General features: G+C 43.7%; 1 protein-coding gene across 1 annotated transcript in view; it reads left to right on the top strand.

Annotated features, from left to right (window-relative positions):
• tlx2 (T cell leukemia homeobox 2) overlaps positions 1-21,180 on the top strand; it is a 64,158-nt gene that overhangs the window by 36,244 nt on the left and 6,734 nt on the right. The window contains 1 exon segment of the mRNA XM_073041819.1: positions 8,370-8,607. Within this exon segment, the coding sequence (XP_072897920.1) occupies positions 8,370-8,607 (238 nt within the window).

Genomic DNA, 21,180 nt, shown 5'->3' with positions numbered 1-21,180 from the left:
TTCATTGGATCTCTGATGGGTGGAGGCCAAAGACAACTTGGTGCCGTCCCATCGAGGCAGAAATGAGGACCCCGAACCATACATGGGGCACCATAGGGAAGATGGCCAATGACAGACGGAGATGGAGGACCATCATTACTGCCCTGAATGCCAGTGGTGTAATGGGCAGTAAGTATGTAAGTAAGGCTTATTGTTGTCACATGCTGGAGGAACTCAACAGGTCAAGCAGAATCTGAGGAGGGAAATGGACAGTCAACATTTTGAGTCAAGACCCTTCATGTGGACTGGAAGGTAGAGGGGAGGTAGCCAGTGTAAAGAGGTGGAGGGGGGGGCAGAGCATGAGTTAACAGGTGATGGGTGGATCCAGGGTGGTATGGGAGTGTAGCGGTTAGGATAACACTATTACAGTGCTAGAAACCTGGGTTCAGTTCTGCTGCAGACTGTGAGGAATTTGTACGTTTTTCCTGAAATCATGTGGGTTTCCTCCGAGTGCTTGGGTTTCCTCTCACAATTCAAAGACGCATTGGTTAATTGGTCACATGGGTGTATTTGGGTGGCAGTATTGGGTGGCTCGTTGAGCCAGAAGAGTCGTCACCACACTGCAGCTCCAAATAATAGTATATCAGCAGACAAGGGAGGGTGGAGGACAGGAGCGGTGTCAGAAGCTGGGAGGTGATAGATGGGAGTAACAAAGGGTTGAAGATAGTAGATCCTGATAGGAGAAGAAGGTAGAGCATTGAATAAAGGAAGGGAGGTGGGGACCAGTGGAAGGGGGAGGAGGGAAACCTGTGAGATGAGTGTGAGGGTGATGGGGGCCGGGTTACTCAGCAGGAGAGAGACAAGGAGATGGGGCAGGCAGTTACTGGAAGTTATAGCAATGCTCATGCTGTTGGGTTGTAGACTATCCAGGGAGAATATGAGGTGCTCTTCCTCTAGTGTGTGCTTAACCTCATCTTGGCAGTGGAGGAGGCTGTGCGCAGATACAGTGGAAATGGAGTCATAGAGGCAAAGAGCACTAGCGCACCGAAGCAGGCCTTTCAGCCCATCTAGTCCATGCAAACTAGTTTGCTCCCTAGTGGTGAGAGGAATTTTAATATTGGTTTTGCAAGGTAACTTTCGTCCTCCTGTTGTTTAAATAATGGTTTTCTTTGAATAGTAGTGTGATCACTCAAATCGAGTAAGATGTTCTCCTAAAGGGGTCATGGATTCCCTAAATGGAGAATGCCTGTGTGTGACTTTCTTTATGTGGGGAGGCTGATACATGGGCAGCCACCACATTATCCTCAGTAGATCAGGGTCAGGGTCCAGTAGTATGGAATTCAGGATGACTGGGGACTCTTCAACACTACAATCTTCACTACTACAATCTTCACTGCCGTTGTGATGTGTCATCATCTTCTGCCAGATCCACCACTGAGGTCTTGGTTAGATTGCTCATTGTCTGGAACCTTCCCCTTGACCTTACCTCCATGGGTGACCCCACCAGGAGTTAACCTCCAGGAAGTATTGCTCTTGGAATCTCAGGAACTCAAAGCCTCTCCGCCACGGCAAGGTGATGACCCATTGAAATGGAGAGGAATATTGCTCAAGATCAAGTTCAAGTTCAAGTTAATAGTCATTCAAGTATATACATGTATACCGCCAAACGAAGCAATGTTCCTCTGGACCAAGGTGCGTAACACAGTGCATATAACTCCAACACAGCACAAAGTAATATTGCCACAAATAAATTAATAAATAATAAAATATATTCCAGAAGATTGACATTGAGCAAAAAGTGCATTTATGATGCAAGTTAACAGAATAATGCTACTGGTGCTTCATACACGATGAGACCTGGGTGGTGGCAGAGAGATCAGTAGTCTCACAGCCTGGGGGAAGTAGCTGTTTCCCTTCCTAACAGTCTTTGTCCCAATGTTACAGTACCTCCTGCTTGATGGTAGGGGGTCAAAGAGATTGTGGGACAGATGGGAAGGATCCTTGACAATGCTAAGTGCTCCTGATAAATATTACTGATGGGTGGAAGAGAGATATTCTGACTATCATCACAGCAGTCCAAGCAATCGTTTGCAGGGGTCTTACAGCCTTGCAGTTCCCACACCAGACAGTGATGCAGCTGGCCATGACACCCTCAATGGCACTCCTGTAAAGAAACACAGCTTTGAATATTGCAAAGCAAAGGAATGTTAAGGAAACAGTCATTGTGCAACACTCTGTCAGTCTTTCTCAGAGGCCCTAATTACTTGACCTAAAAGCTAGCATACTTTCTCCACTGCCTGCATTATGTGTTCACATCCCCGCTATGGAATTGGCAGAATTTATGACTCAGAAAAGGAGGATCTAAATGAAAACTGAAGTGCAGTTATCCTTATACACAAACATCCACCCTCTTTCAGTAGCTGTCATCAAGTAAGGATTAAAGTCAGGCACCCTGGTTGATCTTTGCTGTCTCTACCTGGTAACACGCAGGCTAATTGCTAGATTCCTTTATTAACACTAAACACATCAGTTTAAGTCACGCCACAACAGTTTATGAATGTGAATTTATACACTCAGTAGCCACTTTATTAGTTACAGGAGGTACCCGATAAAGTGGCCATTCTCTGTATGTTCATGGTCTTCTGCTGCTGTAGCCCATCTACTTCAAGGTTTGATATGTCTTGTGTTCAGAAATGTTCTCCTGCACACCACAGTTGTAACACATGGTCATTTGACCTTCCTGTCAACTTGAACCAGTCTGGCCACTCTCCTCTGACCTCTCTTATTAACAAAATATTTTCACCCACTGAACTGCCACTGCTTGAATTTTTGTTTTTGTTTTTCATGCCATCCTTGGTAAGCACTAAAGACTGTTGTGTGTGAAAATTCCAGGATATCAGCAGTTTCTAAGATACTCAAACCACCCTGTCTGGCACCATAGAGTCATAGACCTTAACAGCACAGACACAGGCCCTTCAGCCCATCTAGACTGTGCTAAACCATTAACCTGCCTAGACGCATCGATCTTCACCCTGATCATAACCCTTCATACCCAACCCATTCATGTACCTATCCAAATTTCTCTCATATGTTGAAATCAACCTGGCATCTACCAGTTGCACTGGCAGCTCATTCCATGCTCTCACCACCAAGTGAAGAAGCTTTTCTCATGTTCCCCTTAAACATTTCACCTTTCATCCTTAACCCATGACCTCTAGTTTTAGTCTCACACAATCTCAGTGGAAAAATAATCAACAATCATTCCATGGCCGAAGTTACTTAAATCACATTCCTTCCCAATTCTGATGTTTCACCCGAACAACAACCATGTGTTCGTGCACTTGTGCATTGAGTTGCTGCCACACGGTTGGCTGATTAGGTATTTGCATTTACAAGCAAAGACCTAATAAAGTGGTCAGTGACTGTTAACTGTCTATAAATATTTATAAATGTGAGTTTACAAATGTGAATTGGAAGTTATATAGATACTCTGTGGAGAGTACCCTGACAGGTTGCATCACAGATTCCATTATTAAGGACCCTTACTATCCAGGCCCATGCTCACTGCTCATCACTACCATCAAATAAGAGATAAGGGGACCTTTGCTCCCATGCTCCCAGGTTCAGGAACAATTCAACCATCAGGCTCCTGAACCAGAACGGGTAACTTCACTCAACTTAGATCTGAACTGGTTCCACAACCTATTGACTCACTTTCAAGAACACTGGAACTCACGTTCTCAGTATTATTTATTTACTTCTTAAAATTATTTTCATGATTTGTATTTTTTTTGCAAGAAAATTAATCTCAGGGTAGTATATGGTGACATAAACTTACATCTCGGAATAACGTTAACTGATGGAATCATGAACTTCTCAGAAATGCTACACATTCACTAATATTTTCCAGGGAAAGATACCTGTAGATCTTTGTTGGTGAGGACTCCATTGTGTCAGACACTTAGAGGTAAATAAAGTTAAACAATAGGTGCCTGATAGAATGGGATGAAGTCAGAAGCTGGGAGGTGATATGTAGAAGGGTTGAAGATGGTGGAATCTGATAGGAGAAGAGGCTAGATTAGTATTGGAAGGAAGGTCACCTGTGGGAGGAGTGCGTGGGTGATGGGTAGGAGGGGTAACATTTCTGATTATTTTCAGATTCAGATTCATTCATCAAAACATACAGTGAAATGAGACATTTGCTTTAACAACCAACACAACCTAGGGATGTGCTGGGGGGCAAACTGCAAATATCATCACACACACCAAATGCTGGAGGAGCTCAGCGGGTTAGACAACATCTGTGGAGAGAAACAAACAGTCAATGTTTTGGGCCTGAAGAAGGATCTCGCCTAAAACGTCATCTGCTTATTCATTTCCATGGATACTGCCTGACCTGCCAAGTTCCTCCAGCATGTTGTGCATGTTTACTATGGATTTCCAGTATCTGCAGCATCTCTCATGTTTTTGATTTACCACTCATTCCCGCGCCAAAATATCTTGCCCACCATGTTCAACAGAACAACAAAGAACATGATACAACGAACACAGCAAGCAAGAAAACAACAGCAAAATGAGCCCCTTTCCTCCCTCCCAGCCACTCAAACACACGGGCAAGATGATGGGGGGAGGGGTTTCAGGTAGATCAGGAGGAGAGAGAAAAGGGAGCAGAGGCTGCAGCAGAAATGACATCTTGAAAATTATACTTCTATAGAACTTTCTCCTTGTCCATTCATAAAATGCCACCCAGATGTGAAATACCAGTGACTCAACTCTGATTCAATCTCAACTTGCACAGTAATATCTGGGGTTCTATCAGCCCTGGGGCACTAACAACCAGTGAGTCAGTGCACCCGTTTACCGCTGCAACCATGGAATCGAACAAAACAGCGCAGGGTGTTGTGCTGTGAAACGGCAGAATAGCTTTTGTTTAACTCTTTGTGTAACTGTTACGTCAAAGCAGGAAATGGCAGTCTCTGCGTAGATTAGGCACAGAATAAAGGTGAATAGTTTTAGGACGCTTTTGCTAGGAGATTCAAAATCGTTTACTATCAATTCCAGTACACAAGTTTAAAGGAAAACAAAATAATTGTTACTCTGGATCCAAGGCAGCACAAAAAATACAGAAAGGTGAAGAACACAATAATAATTTAAAAACACTATAAATATAAATATATATGATTGTTTTTATACACAGATTGATTGTATGCCCATAAAGTGACGCTAGGCACAGAAATATCTGTACATAAGGTGATTGAAGAAATGATAAAGTAGTGGTGGTTGGGGGTGTGGAGAGGTGGGTCAGTAGGTGGAGGTGTTGATCAGCCTCACTGCTTGGGGTAAGTGACTGTTTTTGAGTCTGGTGGTATGCTGTGTAGCCTCCTCCCCAATGGGACAAACAGTCCATGAGCAGGGTGGGTGGGATCTTTCATGATGTTACTGGCCTGTTTCCAGCACCTTTCCTCATACGGTATATGCCCTTGATGGTGGGTAGGCCATTGGGCAGTTTTGGCTACCCATTGTAGAGCCTCTCTTTCCACTGCAGTGCAGTTTCCATAACGTGCAGTATTACAAGCTTGTTCAGATGCAGTCTACTGCACTTCCGTAGAATGCCTTGAGTATAGAGTCCAGCTCCCTTCGGCCTCCCCAGAAAGTAGAGACGTTGGTGAGCTTTCCTGCAGAGAGGCTGTCCCACCGCTGTTCGTGATGAGCCCCACACTGCTGTGTCACCAGCCATGTTGACAATATGATTACTCGGGTGTTTGGGCGTGCAGTCATGTGTGAGCAGAGCACACAGCAATGGACTCAGCACACTGTCCAGTACTGGGGATGATGAGGAGAGAGGGGAGATTTGATAGAGGTACTGTATACAGAATTATGAGGAGGTGTAGATAGGATGAATGCATGCAGGCTTTTTCCTCTCAAGTACTGAGTGCTGGAGTTGCCATGCTATATTGAAGTTGTATAAGACAATGGTGAGACCAAATTTGGAGGATTGTGTGCAGTGCTAGTCACCGATCTACAGGAAAGATAACTATAAGATTGGAAAAGTGCAGAGAAAATTTACAAAGATGCTGCTGGGACTGGAGGGCGTAAGTTACAGGGAAAGGTTGAAAAGGTTAGGACTTTAGACCCAGGAGCGTAAGAGAATGAGGGGAGATTTGATAGAAGTATAAAAAATTATGAGTATAGGTAGGCTAAATGCAAGCAGGGTTATTCTCCTCAAATACTGAGTGCAGGAGTTGGGATGCTATGTTGAGGTTGTATAAGATGTTGGTGAGGCATAATTTAGAGTGTTGAGTGCAGTTCTGGTCACCTACCTACAGGAAAGATATCAATAAGAGTACAGAGAAAATTTACAAGGATGTTGCCAGGACTTGAGGACCTGTGTTGTAGAGAAATGTTGACTGGGTTAGAATTTTATTCCCAGGAGCGTAGGAGAATGAGGTAAGGTTTGATAGAGGGTATAGACAGGGTAGATGTAAGCAGGCTTTATTCACTGAGGTTGGGTGAGACTAGTACTAGAGGAAATAGGTTAAGGTGAAAGATGAAATGTTTCAGGGAACCCTGATGGAGAATCTCACAGTTCACAGAGGGCGAACTATGAGGCTCACCTCAGAGGGTGGTGTGAGTGTGGAATGAGCTGCCAGAGGAAGTGGTGGATGCCGGTTCGACTGCAACATCTGAGAGAAGTTTGGAGAAGTATTTAGAAGGAAGAGGTATGGAGCATCATGATCCATATGTGGGTCAAAGGGACTAAGCAGAACAAGCCTAGACAAGCCAAGGGATCTATTGCCATGCTGTAGTACTCCATGACTCTGTAAGGCCCTCAACCCACACTCACACACTCCCAGGACAGGAAAGCACAGATCAAACACAGAATAAATCTCCCCCCACACTCTCACACTCCCAGGACAGGGACAGCACAGATCAGACACTGAATAAATCTCCCCCCACACTCACACACTCCCAGGACAGGGACAGCACAGATCAGACACAGAATGAATCTCCCGCACATGTCTAGATTCAGATTCAATGATTTATCACACGTACATGGAAACATTCAAAGAAATGTGTTGTCTGCATGCAAACCAGCACTACGTAAGGATGAGTGGGGGCAGCCCACAAGTGTCACCACACGTTCTGGCACCAACATAACATGCCCACAATGCTCAACAGAGGAGCACAGAACGCAATGAGCAACAGATCTACTGTAAAACCAGCCCCAGTCCTCCCTACTACCCGCCCACCCACAGGGACAATCCTCCAACCCCGGGGCAGGCCTCCGAGACAGACCAGGAGAAGCACAAGTTACATAAAGCCCACTACCCCCTTCCCTACGTCTCACTCACTCAGAGCACCCGAGTATCCCTGGAGAGGGTGTACACAGTGTCCGCAGTACTTCTGGGTATATCTGGGACTGCTGACCGTCACAGGGGCTGGAGTGTATCCTAGATAATTTTTCAGTGTGATCTACATGTTCTAAACACTGTACTGAGTATATGAAAGTATCATAAGTACCCTAAGAAACCCCTTTAAAATAACTGAATTTGATTAAGAGTACAGTAATGGGGTGGCATGGGAGAGTAATTATTAATGATGCAATCGCTTTACAGTGCCAGTGATCAGACTTAGGATTTTGGTTTAATATCACAAAAATATGTCATGAAATGTGTTGTTTTGCAGCAGCAGTACAATGCAATACATAAAAAAGCAAATATTACATTATGATATGTATATACAGTGAGGTAGTGTCCATGGGTTCATTGTCCATTCAGAAGTCTGATGGCAGACGGGAAGAAGCTGTCCCTGAATCAGTGAGTGTGTGTCTTCAGGCTCCTGTACCTCCTTCCTGATGGTAGCAATGAGGAGAGGGCATGTCCTGGGTGATAGAGGTCCTTAATGATGGAAGCCACCTTTTTGAGGCATCACCTTTTGACGGTGTCCTCGATGCTGAGGATGGAGCAGACTGAGCTTTTACTGATCCTCCCCTCCATACCAGACAGCGATTAGCCAGTTAGAATACTCTCCACAGTACATCTGTAGAAATTTGTGAAGATCTTTGGTGATGTACCCATTCTCCTCAAATTCTGAATGAAATATGGCTGCTGTTGTTGCTTCTTTGTAAAAACATTAATGTTGGGCCCAGGACAGATCTTCATATTCAATGGTAAGGTTTCAGCTGAATTCAGTTGTCGAGTATTCTCCTTACCTCAAATCTTAAGTGATTTGGTCCTCATCATTCGGTGGAGGTCCGTGATCTTGGACCTCCCAGCCACTGGGAGCATCCTGCTCTCACCCAAGTGGTCCAGTACTGGTAGCTGTTTATAGTTTGTGATGGTCTTGTTGTCTTTCTCATTTTAATGACTTCTCCCCTCTGATCTCACTAGCTGCCCTGTCTCCCTTCACCACGGCCAGGAGAATTGGACACCCGTACCAGAACCGCACACCTCCAAAGCGGAAGAAGCCCAGGACCTCGTTCAGCCGCCTACAGATCTGTGAGCTGGAGAAACGCTTCCATCGACAGAAATACCTGGCCTCGGCTGAAAGGGCAACACTGGCTAAGGCCCTCAAGATGACCGATGCCCAGGTCAAGACCTGGTTCCAGAACAGAAGAACCAAATGGAGGTAACAACCAAATGGAGATGGCCATGAGGCCCCTCAAGCCTGTTCTACCATTTATGGTGCATTCTGTTGAAGCATTAAGAGATCTAAAGGGGGACCATTTTCTCAGACTACGGAAGCTAGAACACAGGAGGGCAGTCTTAAGATTACAGTCTGAGTATTTCAGATTCATGAGTAGACAGAGTGGTGAAGAAGGCAATTGGCATGCTGTACTTCATCACTGAGTATAACTTAGACCATAGACCATTCACCAGTACAATGCAGGAATAGGCCCTTCAGCCCACACAATTGTGCCAAACCAAACAGCTGGTCAACTGAACTGATCTCTTCTACACAATGGCCATATCCTTCCATTTTCCTCATATCCATGTGCCTATCTAAACATTTCTTAAAAGTCCCTAATGTATGTATCTGCCCCTACCATCGGCCCAACAACACATTCCAGGCACCCACTGTTCTCTGTGTAAATAAAAACTTCCCATCCCCTTTGAAATTACTCCCTCTCACCTTAAAAGCATGCCTTCTGGTATTAGGCATTTCAACCCTGGGTAAAAGATACTGTCTGTCTGCTCTGTCTATGCCTCTCATACCCTTATAAATCTCTATCAGATCTTCCCTCAGGGTCCACCTCTCCAGAGCAACCAACCCAAGTTTGTCTCTTCTGCACCCTCTCCAAGCCTCAACATGCTACCGATAAAGGAGCTACCAGAGCACAATCTCTTACTACCTTTTCTTTCGGTTAGTCCTGACGAAGGGTCTCGGCCCGAAACGTCGACTGTACTTCCTCCTATAGATGCTGCCTGGCCTGCTGTGTACCACCGGCATTTTGTGTGTGTTACCAGAATATGAGCTGGGAAGTTGTGCTGTAGTTGTGCGAGATGCTGGTGAGAGTGCACCAGTAGAAATTGGGTACAGTTATGGTCACCCTGTTATAGGAAGGATGTTATTAAGTTGGACAGAGTGCAAAGAATATTTACAAGAATGTTGCCAGGACTCAAGGGTCTGAGTTATAGGGAGTGTTAGGGAAGCAAAGGTCATTCCTTGAGCATAATAGGATGATCTTATCATGATCTGACACACACAAAAAAACACAGTAAGATAAAGAACACAATAGTAATCAAAATAAAAAGATACAATAAATATAAATACATAAGATAGCTCATATACATAAATTGATTGTATGTCCATAAAGTGACGCTAGTGCAGACAGGAGTCTGTAGATGGGATAAATGTGACAGGAAAGACTCTAACTAACACGGATAGAGCATTGGCTGATTGGCAGGACAAAAAGAGAGAATAAAGGGAGCCTTTTTTTGATTGGCTGCCGGTGGTTAGTGGTGCTCCACAAGGGTCTGTGTTGTGACTGTTTCTTTTTATGTTGTATGTCAGTAATTTGGATGATGGAATTGATGGCTTTGTGGCCAGGGTTGTGGACAGGAGGGGCAGGCAGTGTTGAGTAAGCAGAAAAGATGCAGAAGGACTTGGACATATTAGGAGAATGCGTAAAGAAGTGGCAACTGGAATATAGTGTCAGGAAATGTATGGTCATGCACTTTGGTAGGAGGAATAAAGGCATAGACTATTTTCTAATGGAAAGAAAATTCAAAATGCCATGGTACAAAGGGACTTGGGAGTCCCCATTCAAGATTTCTTAAAGGTTAACTTGCAGGCTGAGTTGGTGCTGAGGAAGGCAAATGTTTTGAGAGGTTTTATAAGCCACTGATGAGGTTTCACTTAGAGTATTGTGAACAGCTTTGGCCCCTTATTTAAGAAAGGATGTGGTGACATGAAAGAGGCTTCAGAGGAGGTTCACAAAAATGATTTCGGGAATGAAAGGGTTATTGTATGAGGAGCGATTAATGACTGAGTTCTTTCACTTGTTAGAATCTAGAAGAATGAAGGGGGATCTCATCAAAACCTGTTAAATACTGAAAGGCTCAGATAGAGTGGATGTGGAGAATATGTTTCCCATGGTGGGGGAATCTAAGACCAACGGTCACAGCCTCAGTATAGAGGGTCATCCATTTAGAACGGAGATGAGGAGGAATTTCTTTAGCCAGAGGGTGGTGAATCTGTGGAATTCATTGCCACAGGTTGCTGTGGAGGCCAAGTCATTGGGTATGTTTAAGATGGAGGTTCTTGATATGTCAGGGCGTGAAAGGTTATGGGAGAAGGCAGGAGAGTCCAGTTGAGAGGGAAATGGATAAGCCATGATCAAATGGCAGAGCAGATTTGATGGGCCAAATGGCCTAATTCTGCTACTATATCTTATGGTGTTCTGGCCAACAAGCATGCACAGCAACAAAGGAAAATCTACAGCATCACAGACACTATAGCATCAGGGCTACAACACTCACAAATAAAATATAAGTTAAATAACACAATTGTATGAAAGAACTCAATTACACCATGAAACATAAAGTCCATTGTAGTTCAAGCTGAGCAAAGTAATCATCATGTTGCTATACGAGGTAGTGATTAGGGTTGTGCAGATTGGTTTAAGAACCAAATGGTGGAAGGGAAGTAGCTGTTCTGGTAGTGTGGGACTCCAACCTGATGGCATGAACATTGACATCTGTAACTTCTGGAAATGTCTCCTCCCTCCTCTCTCTCTCTGTTTCCATTCCTCATTCTGGCTCCCTTCTTACTGTTTCTCTTCTCCTCACCTGCCTTTCACCTCCTGCTGGCGCCCCTCCTCCTTCCCTTTCTTCAAATGGTCCACTCTCTTCTCCTATCAGATTTCTTCTTCTTTAGCCCTTTACCTATTCCACCTATCACCCCCTTGCTCCTTATTTCAACAGGCCTCCTGCAACCACCTACTTCTCTCCCACCTAGTTTCACCTGTCACCTGCCAACTTGTACTCCTTCCTCTCCCCCCCACCTTTTTTATTCTGGCTTCTCCCCCCTTCCCTTCTAGTTCTGAGGAAGGGTCTCGGCCCAAACATCCACTGTTTATTTCTCTCCATAGATGGGGCTCCTGACCTGTTAAGTTCCTCCAATATTTTGTGCATGTTACTCTTTCCCCAGGATTCCATATGTGTGCTGGGTCCAGGACAGGTTGTCCAATATGCTTACATTTAAAGCTGCTGACCCTCCCCACCCTCGCCAATCCACCAATATAACTCTCTGCAGATGATTTTTGATTGGCGTTTTCACTATAATAAAGGAATCAATAGGATGGACAGAGAAAAAACTATTTCTGTTGGTCAAGAACCCTGTGAATGAGGTACACTTTAGAGACTGACCTACTAGGAGTGAAAGTCAGAAACATCTCCACACACTGGGTGTTAGAAAATTCAGTAAGATCACTTCTTATTCTTCTCAGCATAGTCTGTTGTGTTTGATATTGAGGGAATGTGCGGAGCACAGCAAGATTCCAATCTTAGAGGATACTCAACTGAACCTTATTGATAACCCAGCTTGTACAGTATGTGAACTCCTCCCATGTGGGAGTGACATATGAATAACACCATCAACAACCATAACACCATCTTTCTTCATGTGTAGAGGAGTCCAAAGTTAGAGGGCATAGGTTTAATCAGCATCAGAATCAGGTTTAGTATCACTGGCCTATATTGTGAAATTTGTTGTCTTGCAGCTGTCGTACGTTGCAGTACATACATAGTAATAAAAACTATAAATTACAATAAAATATATAAAATATTTAAATTAGTGCAAAAAAGTAGCGAGCTAGTGTTCATGGGTTCAACGTCTGTTCAGAAATTTGATGGCAGAAGGGAAGAAGCTGTTCCTGAAACATTGAGTGTGTAACTTCAGGCTCCTGAACCTCCTCCCTGGTGTTAGCAATGAGAAGAGGACATGTTCTGGGTGATGGGGCCCCTTAATGATGCATGCTGCCTCTTTGAGGCATCATCATTTGAAGGTGTCCTGGATTCTGGGGAGGTTAGTGTCCATGATGGAACTGGCAGAGTTCACAACTTTCCACAGCTTTTTCCAATCCTGTGCAGTGGCCCCTCCACTAGAGAGTGATGCAACCAGTTAGAATGCTCTCCATGGTACATCTGTAGGAACTTGTGAATTGAAGTTGAGAGGGCAAAGATTTAAAGGGGATCTAAGGGGCAATGGTTTCACACCGACTGTAGTGGGTACATGGACTGAACTGCAGATAAATTGGTAGAGGTAGGAACAATTAAAAAGAAATTTGTTCATGGCAAAGACAGGTTTAGAGGGATAGGGACTAAACACAAGCAAATAGGATTAGCATTGATAGGCATCTTTGTCCACATGGACGAGTTGGGCTAAAGGTCCTTTTTCCATCCTGTATAACCCTACGAATCTATGAGACAAAAATACCTGTAGTTAGATTCTGCAAATGACAACTGGCTCATGTTTAATTGTGAATTTTGAATGTGAGATCAATGTATTTGCCTTGACTGAATATATTAACAGATATTTGAAGAGACAGGTGGAGAGGGTTGCAGGAAAGAGAGCTGATTCCTTATTGCTCCTGGTTCAAAACTGTGTGGAGTTCTCACATTCTCTCTGTTATTGCGAGGGGATCCTCCATACTCTGGTGTCTTCTCACTTCCTGAAGAGATTAGATAAAGATTGGCTTTATTAGTCACATGTACATTGAAACGTGGAAAGATACAGTAAAATGCATTGTTTGTGTCAGACTATCACAGTCCAAGGATTGTGCTGAGGGCAGCCCACAAGACCGCCACCTGCTGGTGCCAGCATAGCATGCCCACAACTGCAGTGAGCTCTTTGGGCCTGTGCAGGGTGCTGGAGAGCATAGGGCTCTGGGGATTTTAGAGCACCTCAGTTGGTTAATTGTTGTTTAATGGGAGTCATTAATCATTTTGAGTTCCTTGTGTTTTTCTCTGTGACTCGTTCTTTGTAATGCAGTCTCCTGGTGCTTTCCCTTTAGCCTTGTTAAGTTTATTTTGATATACTTGTGGATGTACGTAAGTGGATGCCTGATTAGCGGCAATCACAGGGTCCTAGTTTTAAGAATGTTACTTCTGGCAATGTTGCTTGGCCGAGCCACCGATGTCCTTTTAGATAATTATGAATAAACTCTCATCGTCATCTCTACATTGGAGTCTACCTTTCCTCTGCACCTGGGTTCCAATATTTCCAGCACACATTGGGATAATAATTTACAAGCCCATAGGTATTTGGAATGTGGGAGGAAACCGCAACACCTGGAGAAAATCTATGCAGACATGGGGAGAACGTACAAACTCCATACAGAGAGTGGTGGGGGATGGAACCGTGATTGTGATCACTGTTCCTTAAAGCTTTATGTTAACCGCTACGTTACCATGCCGATATATACAGTAGAGGCCTCAGCTTCCAGCATCTGCAATCTCTTCATTTTCTGGGGTTTTCCTAAGTCTTCTGGTCTTAGGGTCTTATGGAGTCACAGTCAACGTTGGGCCATTCAGTCCAACACATCCATGCTGATCCTTTCTCCCATCAATACTACTCCTCTTCGGCGGGGAGGCATTTCTTTAGCTAGAGTGTAGTGAATCTGTGGAAATTATTGCCACAGACTACAGTGGAGGCCAAGTCATAAGGTATACCTAAAGCAGAAATTGATAGGTTCTTGATCAGTAAGAGTGTCAAAGGTTACAGGGAGAAGAATAGAATTGAGAAGGAAATAAATCAGCCATGATAGAATGGCCTCATTCTGCTCCTACATCTAATGATCTTATGTCTTCTGGCAATGACAAGGTGGAGTGAGAGGTAAAGAGTTCATCTTTGTGGGGCAGTGTGAAGGGGTGGTAAGAGTTAATAGAGCGATGGGCTGAATAGCCTAATTCTGGTCCTATGCCTTATGATCTTATGGGGTTACTCCTGGGTTAGGGGAGTGGCAAAAGAAACAAAGGGGAGTTTACGGGCAAGTGGGAAAGAGAATAACCTCAGAGCTACAGCAGTGAAGGGAGTGGATTTGTGGAATTGTTCTATTGGAAGCAGGTATGAAGCAATGGGTTAGAAAATCACCCTCTGTTTCTAAATCAGTAGATTTATCAAACTTAGACAGTCACAGAGATGTTGCAGTTAGTGTGATGCTATTACAGCTCAGGGTGTTCTGGAATTTGGAGTTCAATTCCGGCGCCGTCTGTAAGGAGTTTATATGTTTTCCCGTGACCATGTATATTTCTACCGGATGTTCCAGTTTTCTCCCGCAGTACAAAGACATACAGGTTAGTAGGTTAATTGGTCATTGTAAATTGTCCCATGATGAGGGATGGTGTGACTATTTGGGCTGGATGGGTGTGTTCTGTGCTGTATCTCTAAATAAAAGTTAAAAAAAAAGATCTTAAGGCTATTTGGCCCATCGAGTCTGCTCTGCCATTCAATCATGGGCTGATCCAATTCTTCCAGTCATCCCCACTCCCCTGCCTTCTTCCCATACCCTTTGATGCCCTGGCTAATCAAGAACCTATCTATCTCTGCCTTAGATACACCCAATAACTTGGCCTCCACAGCCACTCGTGGCAAAAAAATCCACAGATTTACCACCCTTTGACTGAAGTAATTTCTCCGCATCTCTGTTCTAAATGGACGTCCTTCAATCCTGAAGTCGTGCCCTCTTGTCCTAGACTCCCTTACCATGGAAAATAACTTTGCCATATCTAATCTGTTCAGGCCTTTTTAACATTTGGAATGTTTCTATAAGATCCCCCTCATTCTCCTGAACTCCAGGGAATACAGCCCAAGAGCTGCCAAATGTAACCCTTTACAGTAATGGGTTACAGTAACCCTTTCATTCCTGGTATAATTCTCATGAATCTTCTCTGAACCAGCTCCAATGTCAATATATCCTTTCTGAAATAAGGAGCACAAAACTGCACACAATACTCCCAGTGTGGTCTCACTAGTGCCTTATAGAGTCTCAACATCACATCATTACTCTTATATTCTATACCTCTAGAAATGAATGCCAACGTTGCATTTGCCTTCTTCACCGCTGGCTCAATCCCTTTAGGGTGTCTTGTACGAGGACTCCCAAGTCCCTTTGCATCACTGCATTTTGAATTCTCTCCCCATCTAAGTAATTATCTGTCCATTTATTTCTTCCACCAAAGTGCATGACCATACACTTTCTAACATTGTATTTCATTTGCCACTTCTTTGCCCATTCCCCTAAACTATCTAAGTCTCTCCGCAGGCTCTCTGTTTCCTCAACACTACCTGCTCCTCCACCTATCTTTGTATCATCAGCAAATTTAGCCACAAATCCATTAACCTCATAGTCCAAATTATTGACATACTATGTAAAAAGCAGCAATCCCAGCACCAAACCCTGTGGAACTCCACTGGTAACCAGCAGCCAGCCAGAATGGGATCCCTTTATTCCCACTCTCTGTTCAGGAATGTTAGAATGGATAGGAGACATTAAACAGCTGTGTATTTATCCCTGGAATCATTGGAAATGCAGGTGGGACTCAGCAGGTCAGACAGCACCAATGGAAGGACATTTAAAACTCTGACAAACTTCTATAGATGTGTAGTGCAGAGTAAATTGACTGGCTGCATCACAGCCTGGTATAGAAACACCAAGGCCCTTGACTGGCAAACTCTACAAAAGATAATGGATACAGCCCAGTCCATCATGGGTAAAGCCCTCCCCACCATTGAGTATTTCTACACAGAGTGCAGTCACAGCAAGGAAGCATCCATCATAAGGGCCCTCCCCCCTATCTTTTAGCCTCCACCCTATAAACCACCTCTGATTCTAATTGTGTTGGCTCTCTATTTTCTGATCCTCGATGTTCTTCCAGGAGTCAGGATTGATGAGCAGCCTTAATTCTAACAATCGTTTACTTTAGAGTAGAAACAAACATACGAATATGAATCAAACTAAATAAAGGGCTGAGAAATGAAGCTAAGAGCTAAATGAATGGCAAAAAAAAAACACAAAGATAGCAAAAGAATAAAAGATGGCACCTCTGAAAGAAGCATTACTTTTATAATTAAGATAAGAAATGCTTTAGATGGGAATAAACTAATTAATAGACTACATACTAAAACAATTACTTCATATGGGTAATGTGCTGATGTGTGTAGCTGATGAAAAATGGGACTGCTGCTAAACCGTTAGTTTAGCTGCTATACTGCTTTCTGCCAGTGAGTGGGGATGAACCACCACATACTGTGAAAAATACATGAGTTTGTTAAAAAGTACAAATCTTATAAAAAGTTATATTTAAGGAAGTGGTTTCCAACAAGACAGACCTGAAATCAGAAATCCAGCCTAGTGAAGAGTCTCATTCCGAAATGTTGACCAATTCTTCACTTCCTCAGATGTTGCCTGACCTGTTGAGTTCCTCAAGCAGTTTGTTGTTTTTTTTATTGTATAGAAATGTGAAATGCTGGAAACACCCAGCCCTGTGGAGAAAGGAACAATTAAGAAGAGTTATTTTAACCATCAGAAACTGAGGTAAATGGGTGGGAAATTGAAAACAAAAAAAAACTGCAGATAAAGAAAGCAAGACTTCAACACTCTCCAGGTCAGGCAGCATCTGTGCAGGCAGTATTTTGTGTCATATCCATCAGAAATAGAAAATGTTGGAAAACAGACTGGGGTGGTTTTGAAAACAGACACATTTCAGGTTGCGGAAAAGTGGGAAGTGGCGGTGAGAATAAAGGAAGGGTGTGTCGTAGGGCGTAGGCTAAGGGAGTCTGACTAATGCAAATGGTGAATGGGCTGGCTGGTTAAAGTGCTTAGAGCTGAGGAGAACTAGAAAGCAAGGATAGAGGAGAAAGGGGGAGAGAAGGAGAGAGGGAGAGAGTGAGAAGGCAAAAGAGAGAGGAAGAGAGAGAGGAGTAGAGAGAGAAGGAGATTGCAAAAGAGAGAAAGTGAGAGGGGGAGAGCAAAGGAGAGGGAGTGAGGGGGATAGAGGAAGAAAGAGTGAGAAGGAGGAGAGGGAGAGGCAGTGTGTGCGTGAGGGAGAGAGAGAAGGAGTGAAAGAGGGAGACAGTGAGAGAGAGGGGGGAGTGAGGGAGAGGAAGATGGTGTGAGAGAAAGGGAGAGCGAGAGAGAGAGAGAGAGAGAGAGAGAGAGAGAGAGAGAGAGAGAGAGAGAGAGAGAGAGAGAGAGAGAGAGAGAGAGAGAGAGAGAGAGAAACTCTACTTTCCCAGAAGGCTAAGGAAATTTAGCATGTGCCCTTTGACCTTCATCAGCATTTTACAGATGGAGCACAGAAATTACCGTTTCCAGATGGATCATGGTTTTATATGACAAATACACTTTCCAAGAACATCAGAAACTGCAGAAGGTTGTCCACACAGCCCAGTATACCGCTCAAACCAGCCTCCCCTCTGTCCACACTGCTCGCTGCCTCAGGAAACCAGCCAAAATAATCAGAGACCTCTCCACCCCCTCCCAATGGACAGTAGGTACAAAAGCTTGAGACCATGTAGCACCAGGCTCAAGGACAGCTTCTATGCCACTGTTATAAGTCTCTTGTATAGACCTCTTGTACATTAAAGGCAAACTGCGTCTCCATCTACCACATCACTACTGCAGTACACTTTCTCTGTAACTGTAACACTTTATTCTGCAAGGTCACGTGAAGCCACGTGAGCAGGTGGTGGATGGTCGTACGAGCAGCTGGTGCAGATCACAAGTCCTGGTTATGAGACCACTGACACCAGGCAGACAATCTCAGAAGAGTATTGATAATGGCTGGGGCCATCTGTCTTGTAAAGACTCTGCCCAGAAGAAGGCAATGACAAACTGCTTCTGATGAAAAATTTGCCAAGAACAATCATGATTATGGAAAGACTGTGACCGCCCACATCATATAACCCAGCACATAATGAATGAATGAACTAGAATGTACATTACAGAACTGTACAACACAGTGCAAGCCCTTTGGTTAAACTCTTACCCTACACTAAGATCAATCTAATCCTTCCCTCCACATAGCCCTCTATTTTTCTACTATCTATGTGCTTATCGAAGAGTTTCTTAAATGGCCTTAATTTACCTGCCTCTACCACTGCCCCTTCCACCACTCTCTGTGTAAAACCCCCACCTCTGACATCCCCCCCCCCATACCAACCCTCCAATCACCTTAAAATTATACTCCTTTGATTTAGCCATGTCTGCGGCAGGATCTGCAGCTGATACATTGAATGATCAGCATGGATAACATGCAACCCATGTTATCTAGTTTTTGACATCTTTTATTGTTTATTTATTTATATTTAAATATAGTTTACTTATTTAGAGATACAGCCTATCCAGCCTGATGAGCCTGTGCTGACCAATTAAACCCATCTGACCAGTTAACCTACTGACCCATACATCTTTGGATTGTGGGAGGAAACTGGAGCACCCAGAGGAAATCCTCGCTGTCACGGGGAGAACGTACAAACTCCTTATAGTCAGTGGAGGGAATTGAACCCGAGTTGTTGGCACTCTAATAGTGTTCCCCTAACCGTTACACTACCACGCCACCCCATAACCTCTGCTATAAAGAAAGGTTTTTCACTTTCTACCGTGTTCATGACCCTTGTAAATTTGTATCTCTCTCTTAACTCTTATCTCAACATTCTTGCCTGAGAGAGATGGCATTAAATTGATTTCTTGGATCATGGGATTGTCCTCTGAGGAGGTATTGAACAGACTGCGTCTACAGAGTTTAGAAGAATGAATATTGATTCACTTGCCATTTATAAATTTTTAAGGAACTCCATTGCAGTTAAGAGGCCATTTTCCACCACAGGGGAGTCTGGAACCAAGGAGTGCAATCTAAGGGAAAGGGCTCAGTCGTAAAGGACTGGAGAGAGCATTTTGCACTTAAGGGACCATGGATCTTCAACCTCAGAGTCTGTGCAGACTCATTTGTTGAGTATTTTGAAGAAAATAAATGGCCAATATTAGGATACTAGGGAATCGAGAAAGGGGGAATAATAAATGCAGGTGAAGTAAAGGTGTAAGTTCAGCCATGATTCTGAATATGAGGCAGACAATGTATCATAGAATTGTAGACTCACAGCTCTATTACGCAGAAGCAGGCTCTTTGGTCCATCTAGTCCATGCCATCTATTCTGCTCATTCCATGGACCTGCACCCATAGCCCTCCATACCCTTCCCATCCATCTCCTCACTCAAACTTCTCTTAAATGTTGAAATCAAACCCACATCTACAATTTCTGCTGGCAGCTTGTCCCACACTCTCACCACCCTCTGAGTGAAGAAGTTTCCCCTTATGTACCTCTTAAACTTTTCATCTTTCATCCTTAACCCATGACCTCTACTGCTACTCTTCCCCCCAACCAACCTCAATGGAAAAAGCCTGCTTGCATTTACCTTATCTATTTTATACCCATCATAATTTTGTATACCTCTATCAAATCCCCACTCATTCTCCTGTGCTCCAGGGAATGAGGTCCTAACCTATTCACTTTTTCCCTATAACTCAGTACAGAGAAAATTTACAACATCCTTGTAACTATTCTCTGTACTCTCTCAATCTTAGTGACATCTGTCCTGTAGGTAGATGACCAGAGTGGCACATAATACTCCAATTTTGGTCTCACCAATGCCTTATACAACATTCCAACTCTCGTACTCAATTCAAGGAAAGTGGTGTCACAGATAGATAGGGTTGTAGAGAGAGCTTTTGGTTAGAAGATTAATCCCCTCTGTAATCAAACTCACATCCATTACATGCACTGGCAGCTCAGTCCAGACTCTCACCTCCCTCCGTGAAGGAGTTGCCCCACAGGTTCCCCTTAAATATTTCACCTTTCACCCTTAACCTATGACCAGTAACAATGACTGATTGTTTGCCCTGAAGCATATTAATCAGCAGTGACAGATCAGAAGTTTCACAGTCACCATTACAACATACATTGTACTTCTATTAGAATAATTAACAGCATTTAAATTTGGACACATACCTCTGGATTCCTACAAATAACTTTACTGTTGTATTACCATGGTAACACCAGGTAAAATGGGAGATGGTAGTAGACAGGTCAAAAATAAAAATTGGGCTGGAGGAGGTATATGCAGGAGTCATAGAGTCATACAGCGCAGAAACAGACCTCTCGGCCCATCTAGTCCATGCCAAAACCATTTAAACTGCCTGCTCCCATTGACCTGCACCTGGACCGTAACCCTCCATGCCCCTCCCATCCATGTACCCATCCAAACTTCTCCTAAACACTGAAATCGAGCTCGCATGCACCATTTGTGCTGGCAGCCCGTTCCACATTCTGATGACCCTCTGAGTGAAGAAGTTCACCCTCATATTCCCCTTATGCATTTCACCTTTCACCCTTAACCCATGACCTCTAGTTGCCGTCCCACCCAGCTTCAGTGGAAAAAGCCCGCTTGCATTTATCCTATCTATACCTCTCATAATATTGCATACCTAATTCCATTTCCTACCGCCTCAAGAATTGACAACAGTAGATTAATTCCACAGTGTAAATTTTTTCAACACTGTAATTGATTTACTATTGTCACATGTACTAAGATACAGTGAAAAGCTTTTGTTTGCATCATTCCACACATGACTACATTATGTGCTGTGCCATGATGTAGGCGATGATTGTTCTTGGCTATGTGCAACGCTTTACAGTTCT

Source organism: Hemitrygon akajei, chromosome 4 (genome assembly GCF_048418815.1).
Source record: "Hemitrygon akajei chromosome 4, sHemAka1.3, whole genome shotgun sequence".
NCBI lineage: Eukaryota > Metazoa > Chordata > Chondrichthyes > Myliobatiformes > Dasyatidae > Hemitrygon > Hemitrygon akajei.
Note: the sequence above shows the minus strand (reverse complement) of the source record. Positions and strands in the feature narration are given on the sequence as shown.